This window comes from Drosophila obscura, unplaced genomic scaffold, assembly GCF_018151105.1.
Source record: "Drosophila obscura isolate BZ-5 IFL unplaced genomic scaffold, ASM1815110v1 contig_26, whole genome shotgun sequence".
Taxonomy (NCBI): Eukaryota; Metazoa; Arthropoda; class Insecta; order Diptera; family Drosophilidae; genus Drosophila; species Drosophila obscura.
In genome coordinates this window covers 236,952-249,698 of record NW_024542813.1, presented here as the reverse complement: position 1 = coordinate 249,698, position 12,747 = coordinate 236,952, and the positions used below count along the sequence as shown (strand labels likewise).

Below are 12,747 nucleotides of genomic sequence, written 5' to 3'. Positions count from 1 at the left end.
CGCTCATCGAGACGGACAGACGGACAGACGGACGGACGGACGGACGGACGGACAGACAGACATGGCTATATCGACTCGGCTATTGATGCTGATCAAGAATATATATACTTTATGGGGTCGGAAAATTTTCCTTCTCTGCGTTACACACATCCACTTTTACCACAAATCTAATATACCCCTTAACTCTTTTTTGAGTACGGGTATAACAATGAAAACTCGATATGTGTAATGAATAGATGCTGATTTTTTTATTACACATATCGAGTTTTCATTGTTTTTCTTTCTCCATGTCAAACATTTGTTGTCCAATCCTGTCAAATAGTCAAATTCCCGAAAATAATACCTAAGATTTATTCTACAGTAAAAACATAAAATCATCGGAAAGGAACGGAATTTAGGGAATAAAAAATCAGTTTGGTGGTTTTATGCGAGTGCATATTTTAATAACAATGCCGCGTCCTAGAAGATCTAATCTTTCCCAGCGAAGCCGTAATGCAATTAGGCAACGGAATATCGCGAGTCAATTATCTGATGGAGAACGAGAAATTGCACGAGAACAGCGCCGCGTTAGTATGGAGCAAAGAAGGGCCTTAATTCGTGCTTCTCAAACACAAGAGCAAAGAGTGGCAGCCCGTGAAACGGCTAGGTTAGAAACGAGAAATCGTCGAGCTTATCGTACAGATGAACAGAGTAATAATCTTCGAAGTGCAAGAAGAAATGGTTTAAGTATTGATTTGAATCGAGCAGCGTTTCTGTATGATTGCACCATCGACTACAGCTTGCATCGTTTAGTTTGCATTGGCCCAATGGACGTTGTTTGCCAGTATTGTGGAGCATTGAAGTTTGCTGGTGAAACGCCTGGTTTGTGCTGCCTTAGTGGTAAAGTGAAATTGCCATTATTGGTCCCGCCACCAGAGCCATTGTGCTCCCTGCTTTATGGCGAAACACTAGAATCACGACATTTTCTAGCGAAAACTCAAAAATACAATGTCTGTTTCCAAATGACTTCATTTGGGGCGGAAATTATCGAAGAACACGGATATTATCCGACATTTAAGGTAATTTACGTTAAAAACTTTATTTTCTATCATTGTAAAAAAAATCTGGAATGTAGTTTGTTAGATTTCTGTATTTGTCTCTGAAATAAAAATGGCATGTTATTATTTGAAAAAAAAAGTGTTTGTAAAAAAAGTGTTTGTAAATCTAACCATAACTATGGTTTTGACTTTACAGATTCAAGGCCAGATTTGCCATCGCATTGGATCATTGCAACCTATAGAAGATGCACAGCATAAATTCTTGCAAATATACTTCATGGGCAATATGGAAGAACTTGACCGGCGTCAAGGGATCAACACAGCTACGAAAAGAGCAATTCTCCAAGATCTGCAGCAAATGCCTAATGAACATCATGCATTGGTCAGACTGTTCAAGACTGCTTTAGAGCGCATGCCAAGTGATGACTATAAAGTTGTGATCAGAGCAGATAAAAGACCAGCTGGAACACATGAACGCACATTTAATGCTCCAACAATCGATGAAGTGGCAATCCTGATTGTTGGTGAAAACTTGGAAACACGTGATATTGTACTTACACGACGCAATACTGGGCAACTACAAAGAATATATGAAACACACCGTTCATATGACGCGTTACAATACCCGCTGATGTTTTGGCAAGGAGACGATGGATATCACTTTAATATCAAAATGATTAATCCATTGAATGGTAAGATCAATATTTTTGTTTTCATTTTTATTCTGTTTGCTTTTAGTACTCAAAAAAAGTTGTAATTTCTAATTTAGTAGAGAGTAGCTGTAAGAGTCGTTAACCTATTACGGCTTCTAAAATACAATTTTTACTGCATTTGTTTCAGGTGAGGAAACTACCAAGAAGGTTAGTTCGATGAATTATTACGCATATCGTTTGATGATTCGTGAAAATTCTGACAATTATTTGTTGCGATTTCGTCGACTGCTTCAACAATATTGCGTTGACATGTACGTTAAAATCGAAACGGAGCGCCTGACTTTCATTCGGTTGAATCAAGCTAAATTGCGTTCGGAAGAGTATATCCATTTACGCGATGCAATTAGCACAGAGGGAGATTCAGAAAATGTTGGTCGATTGACTATTTTACCGGCGACATACATAGGTAGCCCGCGTCATTTGCATGAATATGCGCAAGATGCAATGACATATGTTCGTCATTATGGTCGGCCAGATCTATTCATTACATTTACATGTAATCCGAAATGGATAGAAATTATTCAAATGCTGCTTCCCGGACAAACATCAAGTGATCGACACGACATCACCGCACGTGTTTTCAGGCAAAAAATTCGGTCACTAATGAATTACATTGTTAAGCAACACGTCTTTGGGAATACTCGATGCTGGATGTATTCAATCGAATGGAAAAAACGAGGCCTACCGCATGCTCACATTCTGATTTGATTAGTCGAAAGAATTCGGCCAGATCAAATAGATGACATCATATTTGCGGAGATTCCTGCTCCTGAAACCGATCCAGACCTACATGATGTTGTAGTCACGAATATGATTCATGGACCGTGTGGCACTATCAACCGACAATCACCGTGCATGGTCGACGGCAAGTGTTCCAAACGGTATCCACGAAAATTGACGGCAGAGACCATTACAGGCAACGATGGTTATCCATTGTATCGGCGTCGATCACCCGATGATAATGGTAGAACTATCACAACTAAAGTGAAAGGAAACGATTTCGTAGTTGACAACAGTTGGATTGTTCCATATTCGCCACTTCTATCCAAAACATTCAAAGCACATTGTAATGTTGAGTATTGCAATTCGGTCAAGTCAATTAAATACATTTGCAAATATGTCACGAAAGGGAGCGGCATGGCGGTTTTTGGTATCCAAACATCCAATACCAACGATGAAATCACGCGCTATCACGTTGGTAGATATGTGAACTGCAATGAAGCAATTTGGCGTATATTTTCATTCCCTATTCACGAACGTCATCCCACTGTTTTACATTTGGGGGTGCATCTAGAGAACGGTCAGAGAGTATATTTCACAGCGTCGAATGCTGCTCAACGTGCCGAAACACCTCCAGCGACAACACTGACCTGTTTCTTTGCGATTTGTCAAAGCGATCCGTTCGCACGAACTTTGCTTTACTCAGAAATGCCACGTTATTACACTTGGAACGCTACATCGAAGAAATTTCAACGTCGGAAGCAAGGCGATGCAGTTCCTGGTCATCCAGATATGCGTTCTACTGATGCTCTTGGTCGTATTTACACAGTTCATCCGAAGAATGATGAATGTTTCTATTTGCGGTTGTTGCTGGTACATGTCCGAGGGCCAACATCATTTGAATCACTACGAACTGTTAATGGTATTGTGTGCCCCACATTTCGTGCAGCATGTCAAGAGCTAAATTTGCTTGAAAACGATACTCATTGGGACACGACAATCGCTGAAGCAATTATTTCTGCATCTCCAAGTCAGATACGCACATTATTTGCTATCATCATTTCAACATGCTTCCTATCGAACCCACGTGACCTGTGGAACAAATACAAAGATAACATGTCAGAAGATATTTTACATCGAATTCGCGTCAGCTCAAGAAATTCCGATCTTGAGGTGAATGAGGAGATCCATAACCAGACTTTGCTCTTGATCGAAGATATGTGTTACCTCATGTGCGGCAGTTTGTTAGTTAGGTTAGGAATGCCAGCGCCAGATCACGGAATGAATGACGCATTTAATAGAGAATTGGAACGTGAACGTGAATATGATCCACATGAACTAATCCAATCAGTTCAAAGGAATGTACCTCTGTTGAATCCTAAGCAGAGGGAAGTCTATGATACACTGATTAATGCAATTGATGATGGAAATGGCGGCTTATTTTTTTTGGATGCCCCCGGTGGAACTGGGAAGACATTCCTCATGTCATTGATTTTGGCCACTGTACGTGCGAGATCCGAAATTGCGGTAGCAATTGCTTCTTCTGGAATAGCGGCCACATTGTTAGACGGATGCCGTACGGCTCACTCAGCGTTAAAATTGCCATTAAACCTTCAAACTACTGAACAACCGACATGTAACATTTCGAAACACTCCGCAATAGCCAAAGTTTTAGTAGCATCAAAAATCATCATATGGGACGAATGCACAATGGCGCACAAACGCGCATTGAAAGCACTAGACCGAACATTAAAAGATCTGCGCAATGACTCGAGATGTTATGGTGGTGCAATGATTTTATTATCTGGCGATTTCCGACAAACACTACCAGTCATTCCAAGATCTACTGCTGCCGACGAAATAAACGCTTGCCTCAAAGCATCAAATCTGTGGCGATATGTAAAGAAACTTCAACTGTCTGTAAATATGAGAGTTGCATTGTTGAACGATCTATCTGCTGATGATTTCTCGAAGCAATTGCTGACTATCGGTGATGGCCGTGTTCCTGTTGACAAATCGAGCGGTTTGATTTCATTTCCTCCAAATCTTTGCAATTTCGTATCATCAAAAGAAGAGCTTATCAACAAAGTATTCCCGGATATCATTGCTAACCACAAAACCACACAGCGAGCAATTTTGGTTGCTAAAAATAAAGATGTAGATGACCTCAATTTTATAATTCAAAATCAAATCGTAGGTACTCTGTACCTACTGTGTAACAAACGAAGAAGAAGCCACTAATTACACTAGTCAACACGATTTTTCCTCAAGGAACAAAACGAACTTTTTCTTAAAGATTTGGGGCTTAGAAATGGTTTGATGATATTTTTTTTTTTCTATGGCAGAACTTTTTTTTGAAGAATTTTTGAAAACTGGTATTTTTTTTTAAAGCTTTTTTCAGAGGTAGCGCTTTTTTTTTTCACATAGTTCTAGTATCTTACGTCTGGTTGTAAAGAACTTTGCTATTTTGCCTAAAAAATGAAAAAAATGAACAAAAAATACCTTTTCGATGGTTGCGGGCCCAACTGCCAATTGGACAAAGAAAACGAACAAGGGTTGTACATTTGGTACCTGATCGCGTTCCCAATTCCCAATGGGCAGTTGAGCTCGCAACCATCGAAAAGGTATTTTTTGTTCATTTTTTTCATTTTTTAGGTTTGGTTAACGAATTTTAGCTCCAAAGTCTCTCCATAGATTTTAATGAGCGATACCTTAAACGACGCCAAATTAACGCACCTAAACACAAAAAAATATAGGACACAAGATATAATTTTTTTTTCGACTTTTCCTGAGTTTTTAAAGTCAAAATTTCGTAAAATATACCGCACAAAAATCATCATTTTTGCATTTCAATGCTTTATATTTCCCAGACGGTAAGCTGTAATCACAAAGAGTTTGGGCTTAACTTCTATCTGTTTTAATTATCTTTTCAAAATAGCAAAGTTCTTTACAACCAGACGTAAGATACTAGAACAAGCGCTACCTCTGAAAAAAGCTTTAAAAAAAAATACCAGTTTTCAAAAATTCTTCAAAAAAAAGTTCTGCCATAGAAAAAAAACCATAATTCTTTAAAAAAATTTAAGTCCCCATATCTATCAGAAAAAGTCGGTTTGGATCCTTGAGGAAAAAAAAGGCTCGATTTTGTCGAGTAGTGTTATCCAACTGAATTTTTAAACTCCTTGGATGTGCCTGGTTTACCACCGCACAATTTAAAACTTAAAGTTGGCTCGGTAGTCATCATGCTTAGAAATTTAAACCAACCAAAACTGTGTAATGGAACGCGTTTGGTGATAAGAAAACGGATGAGCAATGTTATTCACGCGTCGATACTTAAAGGAAAATTTAAAGATGAGGAAGTTCTTATCCAAAGGATTCCGATGATCCCAACGGATATGCCCTTTGAGTTTAAACGAATTCAATTCCCGATTCGTCTTGCCTTCGCCATGACGATCAACAAATCACAGGGCCAATCCTTGACTATTTGTGGCCTCAATCTAGAAAATGCATGTTTTTCTCATGGTCAATTGTACGTGGCATGCTCACGTGTCGGAAAACCATCCGCTTTATTTGTTCTTGCGCCTGACCAAAAAACAAAGAATGTCGTTTACCACAAAGTGCTTGAATGAAAATCCTATTAATGAATTAATCCGAGTTTTATTTTTTTTTTCCCAATCTGCACAACATAGTTTTCAATCATTTTTTTCTGACATGAGTTTGAAGTACTTAATTATTATTTTTTATTTTCTTTTATTTTTATTCTCATTCTGTATGTATGTTTTCATCATCATTCATCATAATAAAATACTTTTTTGTTTCTATCTATATAAATATATTATTTTGTATTATTGTTTTACGTTCATCAAATCCTAAATTAGTTCAGCTAAAAAGTAACACGACATTCATTGACTGTTAGGCGGTACGAAGTCAGCTAATATATATATATATATATTATAAATATACTGATTTTAAGTTTATATTTCCCTCTAAGGCTCAAGTAATTATTTGGAATTATTTTGAGTTAAGCTGTAATTTGTTTGAATGTAATTTTTTTTTTTTTTATTACGGGATTTTATTTATCGAATCTTCCCTATTAGAGACTTACGACAAGTATACAAATCCTAGCCTAATATATTTATTTAATTAATTACACTTAAATACTTACAGTACGTCCCTAGCTAAGTATTATTGCTGGGTGGGGAGGTCTCTTCGCCGGAGTCGTGTATGGCTAGTGTGCCAAGTTAAAGACTGCACAAGTCTATTAGGATGGGCTTGAAGCTTGGCCTGGTACTTTGCTTTCACTTTGGCAATTTCATCTTTAAGTGATCCTACATTTAAGTCTTTATTCCGTATATACCATGGTGCCCCAGAGATAGTTCTTAGTATCTTCGATTGAGCTCTCTGGATTATTTCTAAATTACTAACGCAAGAATTTCCCCATAACTCGGAGCCGTATGTCCAGATGGGTTTGAGAACTGCATTGTACAAAAGTACTTTGTACTCCAGTTTTAGTGGTGAACGGGTGTTTATTAGCCAATGTAGATTACTAGCTTTAAATTTAAGTAGATTTCTCTTCGCTTCGATGTGTTTACGCCAAGTAAGCCTTCTATCTTCGGTGGTGGTTGTGGAATGTTGATATTGTTCAGACATAATGGAGGGCAAGTTTGTCTGTTTAACGTGAAGGTGTCATGCTTGCACTTTTGCTCATTTACATGCATCCGCCAGTCTGCTAGCCATTTTTCTAAGGCCACGAGATTAGATGATAAGTGATCCGTGGCCCTTCTTGGGCACTTGGAGCGACTTAATATGGCAGTATCATCAGCAAATGTCGAAGTTGTGGTTGGGCTGTTTGTCAATCCAATTTAAAGTTATATTTATAAACTCAGGCAAAAACATTCTACATGTAGAATATAATTAATTAAATATTATAATAATACAAAAATTATAGAAAGATGATATGATTAAAAAAAACAAAATCATATTAGGGCATTGAGGAAATTATTTATCCCGAAACACATGTAAAACCAAAGATGTAGTTTAAGCCGCAATCAAGAGTCAATTAAAACTTTTTCTTTGTTGGCTAGTGCAATTTTAATGCATTAGAAGAATGCAAATAATTCGGCAAACAAACCAAAACGAAAAACGGAACTACCGACTAAACCTAACGGAAAGCTCTGATTAAAAAGCTTTAAGCAGGCATAGCGGCAGCCGAATATCGTACGCGTACGCCCCTTTGGCTTACCAGAATAACCGCAAAAAAGGGAAATGGAAAATGCGTTACACACATCCACTTTTACCAGAAATCTAATATACCCCTTAACTCTTTTTTGAGTACGGGAATAAAACTGGGGAAAAATTTTATTTTGGAAATTTTTAATCATATATATGTAGTTGCGCAACGGAAAAATTTGTTTTCAATTATATTAAACTTCTACACTTAATAAATATTATTATTACAACTTTATAAAAATAATTTTTATAAATAATAACTTTTATAAAATAACTCCAATATATTACGTTATTTTTCAAAAGGAGGGAGATGTAGTATGCACATATCCAGTACCCACTGTACCAAGTGTACTTAAGGGGAACACACTGTAACACTTTCTTGCAGTGTTTATGTAATTAAAAGTCCTAGACATAACTTGAGCTATCGTATTACGATCGCCCAAGAATGCCTCGAGCGACATAAGTGCAGCGTCAACATATTCGCATTACTTGACGACACATGCATACACATATACATATACATCTTCCCTCGCGCCCTCGCTGTCAGCAGCGCTGGGCATATACACATATATACATAAACATATGTATATTGCGTCCGCTGCGCAGCTGCGCGGCCATAGGCTAAAGTGACTTCAACAATTGTTTCAAAAATTATTAAATAAAGAGAACGGATATTCTTGTCTCATTATAACAAACAAATCGGAGTGACTTCACCGCCTCTATGCTAAAATCCTCGTCCTCTTCCGGATCGCTTTCTGGGCGGGATTCCTCCATGCTATAAACGGGACGACGAGATACTATGGGTCTTGGCTTCTCTGATTTCTGCAACACTTGCACTAAATTTTCATGCATCTGGACTGATCTTCGCAATTGGCCGACAGAGCTAATGGTCTGATACAAGATTTTGTGACGATTTTCCGGAAGCAAATTCGCTTTTAATATTTCTATTAATTCCTCTTCGTCCATTTTAATGCCAAAATTGTCTATTAGACCAGCCACAGCGTCATGAAAAGCAACGAAGGGTTTTCCGACTCCTTGCTTGCGAGATCAAATCAATTCCTTGCTCATAAACTCGGAACGATAGTCCTTATATTGATGTCTAAGAGCTGCACAAAATTCTGACCAAACTATGCGATCAACCTGCTTGTGGTATCTCCAATAACAATCGCGCGCTTTGCCGACTAACAAAATTTGCAAATGTTTACCAAGGCCTAGAAAATCACTCTCCAAAGTTTCATCAGTCAGAACCTTTACTCGGTAAATAAACTCCTCTACCCCTAAACCTTCTACAGAACCATCAAACGGGACATTCCACTTTTGCATAATGTCTGCCGTTTTTGCCTTGCACATGCTAGAATTACTGGCTGTGTATGAGACAGGTGTTGGAACATTTGATCTATACGAGTACCCTTCTAGCTTGAGACTGGACATGTAAATTTGACATGGCTTTGGCAACAGTGCTCTCAATCATCTGTTGCAGGGTATCCAAGTCAAAACCCTGGTTTTGATAAGCCGATCACGCATTGTAAGCGGGCCCATGACCAGCGTGGGCAGCGACACTTGCCGCAGGAGCCTCAGTCTGATTGGAACTATGACTAGCATCCAATCCTGATAAACACACTACTTCAGGACCTGAAGATTGAGGGATCTTTGGGACCTGCTTTTTTGCTGCTGGCCGAGTTCTTTTCGAATGGGTTGGCCTGGTTGTCCGTTCGACCGGGGCTGATCCTGCAGGCGGGATTTGGCTCAAGTTTGAATTGTGGCCGTTTCCCTCTGCTACCGTTCCCGTCTCTGGCTGATGATTTCCCTTCCCTGGAGTCTGCACTACCTCCAAAGGTTTGGCAGGACTTCGAGTAGCCATTCCAGAGGGACCTGGTAATTCAGTTGGTTCTGTCGGCCTCTTGTTTGGTGAACAATTGCCAACGACTAATTTCGCTTGCGATAGCGTACATGGTCTACCACAGTTTGGACAACCCTCGTGATGAGGGCACCATTCTTCCAAACAAGCTTTATGAAATACGTGATTACAGAGTGTACAAAAACACGGCTGAGTATTGGACATTTCGGAGCAACAAATGCCACAAATGTTTTCTGCGCTCATCGAATATCTCTAGGGACTATGTCTTAACGGCATAGTTAAAATTAAAATATTAGTTTTTCTGTTTTTCTAACAACTTTTACTATGGTAACATTTCATTGGTGACATAATAAGATCGGGATACCATTTTTATGATCTTTGGAACGACGACAAAAGAAATTTATTTTATTTTATGGTTACTATTTTGAATTGATAGGGGATTGCTGCACTGGTTTAGGCTTCAACAGTGGATTCGGCAAGGTTACGCAATACAGCATAAACGGTAGTTCCAAACAACCATATGCAAACGCTTCTGCCGTTGAAATAATATCAACCAACTCACTGGTATGAGTGTATACCAAAACTGGAACCGTAATCTCTGGGCTTAAATACCCCGTAAAGTGACAATCAGTACTGATATCCGGTCTGAAGAAAATATGCAATATTCTGCAATTGTTTATAACCGTATGTTCCCCACAAAGAGTTACAATACCATTCCTAAATCAAACTCAACTCAAACTCAAACTAGACAGAACGGAGGCGACAACAAGCAAGCAAAACAATAAATTCAGGATAATCACTTAAGCTTTATTTCGTCTCAGATATGACGACTTCTACTAAAAACGAGAAAGAACGTGTGAGTCGCTTCTGGGGACGCGACTCTACTTATACCCGTACTCAATCAGTATATACATTTTTGAGCTTATGATTTTTAAGAATTTTAGAAAAAAAAAAATTTTACATTTTACATTTTTTTGCTACATATGATATCTACATCTACAAATACAATGTATATTCTACATCTAACATGTAGATTGTACATGTACCATTTATATTCTACATCTCCTCCGCTAGGGGTTGCTCGCGCACTGAACGCGGCAGAATGTGCGAGCGAGAAGGAAAATGAGATGCGTTGTCGTGGGCGGGAGGGGGAGGGGAAGCAACTGAAAATTAATTTCTTCATTCTGGCTATAATTATGATCTGATCTAGTTCATATTTGGCAATCTGGTAGATATGGGCATTCTCTACGATACTGCGTTTTTAGTTTTATCGTGTCTTTAAAATTGTGCCTGCCACAGATTTTCGTCCTTTGTGTGGGCGGAAGGGGGCGGGGCGAAATTCTGAAATACACTTGTAGCAGTGTGATATCACATAAGTCTGGAAACCAAATTTGGTTTCGCTAGCTCTTATAGTCTCTGAGATCCAGGCGCTCATCGAGACGGACAGACGGACGGACGGACGGACGGACGGACAGACAGACATGGCTATAACGACTCGGCTATTGATGCTGATCAAGAATATATATACTTTATGGGGTCGGAAAATTTTCCTTCTCTGCGTTACACACATCCACTTTTACCACAAATCTAATATACCCCTTAACTCTTTTTTGAGTACGGGTATAATCAGAGGGACAATCAGTATTAGAATCCAAACAGAACTCGCAATATTCTGGAATTGTATCTGACCGATGGTAAGATCTTTCGACACAACTAATTTAAGCATTAAGCCTATGAAAGCAAAAGAGCAAAAGGTGGGACGAGCCAATAGCAAATGTTGTTGCTAAAGGTACAGACATGTTATTGTAAGCTTTTCTAAAACTTCTGTTCGTTTGACCATGTCTCGACTCCTAGTACATAAGCTTAATAGATAGAATCCCTTGACTCTAATAGGAGCTTAACTCCAAAAACGACAAAATGCATACATTGTACACAAACAAACCGGAATGGTATGCGCGAGGCCTTGAGATGGTATTCGACCCGCACTATTCCTTACCCACCCTTCCATGATTTCCGATAACCGATAATTTTTCGGAAATCCCTTTACGTTTTCAGCCTATCTCATTATGTCCCCATGTCACCAGGAAATAATTAGCTTAATTGTCCAAATTCATGTCAATCCAATTTTTTTTTTTTTTTTTATTACGGGATTTTATTTATCGAATCTTCCCTATTAGAGACTTACGACAAGTATACAAATCTTAGCCTAATATATTTATTTAATTAATTACACTTAATTACTTAGAGTACGTCCCTAGCTAAGTATTATTGCTGGGTGGGGAGGTCTCTTCGCCGGAGTCGTGTATGGCTAGTGTGCCAAGTTAAAGACTGCGCAAGTCTATTAGGATGGGCTTGAAGGTTGGCCTGGTACTTTGCTTTCACTTTGACAATTTCATCTTTAACTGATCCTACATTTAAGTCTTTATGGATATTTTCATTCTGTATATACCATGGTGCCCCAGTGATAGTTCTTAGTATCTTCGATTGAGCTCTCTGGATTATTTCTAAATATGTCCAGATGGGTTTGAGAACTGCATTGTACAAAAGTACTTTGTACTCCAGTTTTAGTGGTGAACGGGTGTTTATTAGCCAATGTAGATTACTAGCTTTAAATTTAAGTAGATTTCTCTTCGCTTCGATGTGTTTACGCCAAGTAAGCCTTCTATCCAGATGAACACCAAGGTTTGTTACCTCAGTGCTTTGTGGAATGTTGATATTTTGTCTGGACGTTGATATGCAATGACTGCACCATCAATTGGCCCATGCGACACCAAGCCAAAGCCTGTTACGCGCGGAACCCAGGCAGAAACGCAGCCCTCCTCCCGCCCAACCGACCGAGGGGCGCTGCCGCATGACGTGCGACGCGTGTTACCGAACCGATCGCGAGCATGCAGGAAAGATAGGTGTTAGACTAAAATTCGAGGAAAATTAGAGCTAAACACAACTCAAAGAGCTAAACATGCAAAGATAGCTAAGAAATATAACTAATTACGGGAAAGGTATGTTAGTAATAGTGATTTAAGAAGAGGAAGGGAATTAGTCGATGATATTATGTGGTAAAGGGAATTGAAGTCCGAGCAAAGTACCCTAAATGGTTCGTGCAAGGAATAATTCGATCTACAAAGTGGAAGGAACAAAGGAATGAAGTTTTAGTAGATCTAATAGGAATCGTAAAGTTTATGCGGCTCAACAA

At 38.8% G+C, this 12,747-nt stretch overlaps 1 protein-coding gene across 1 annotated transcript; it reads left to right on the top strand.

Moving 5' to 3' along the window:
- Nucleotides 1-387: 387 nt before the first annotated feature.
- On the top strand, nucleotides 388-9,553 carry LOC121404624. Its single transcript, XM_041594425.1, has 5 exons — nucleotides 388-1,178; nucleotides 1,234-1,729; nucleotides 1,878-2,324; nucleotides 2,481-2,734; nucleotides 9,326-9,553. The coding sequence occupies exons 1-5, from the start codon at nucleotides 1,155-1,157 to the stop codon at nucleotides 9,551-9,553; spliced, it is 1,449 nt and encodes a 482-aa protein (XP_041450359.1). The 5' UTR covers nucleotides 388-1,154.
- Nucleotides 9,554-12,747: the final 3,194 nt, after the last annotated feature.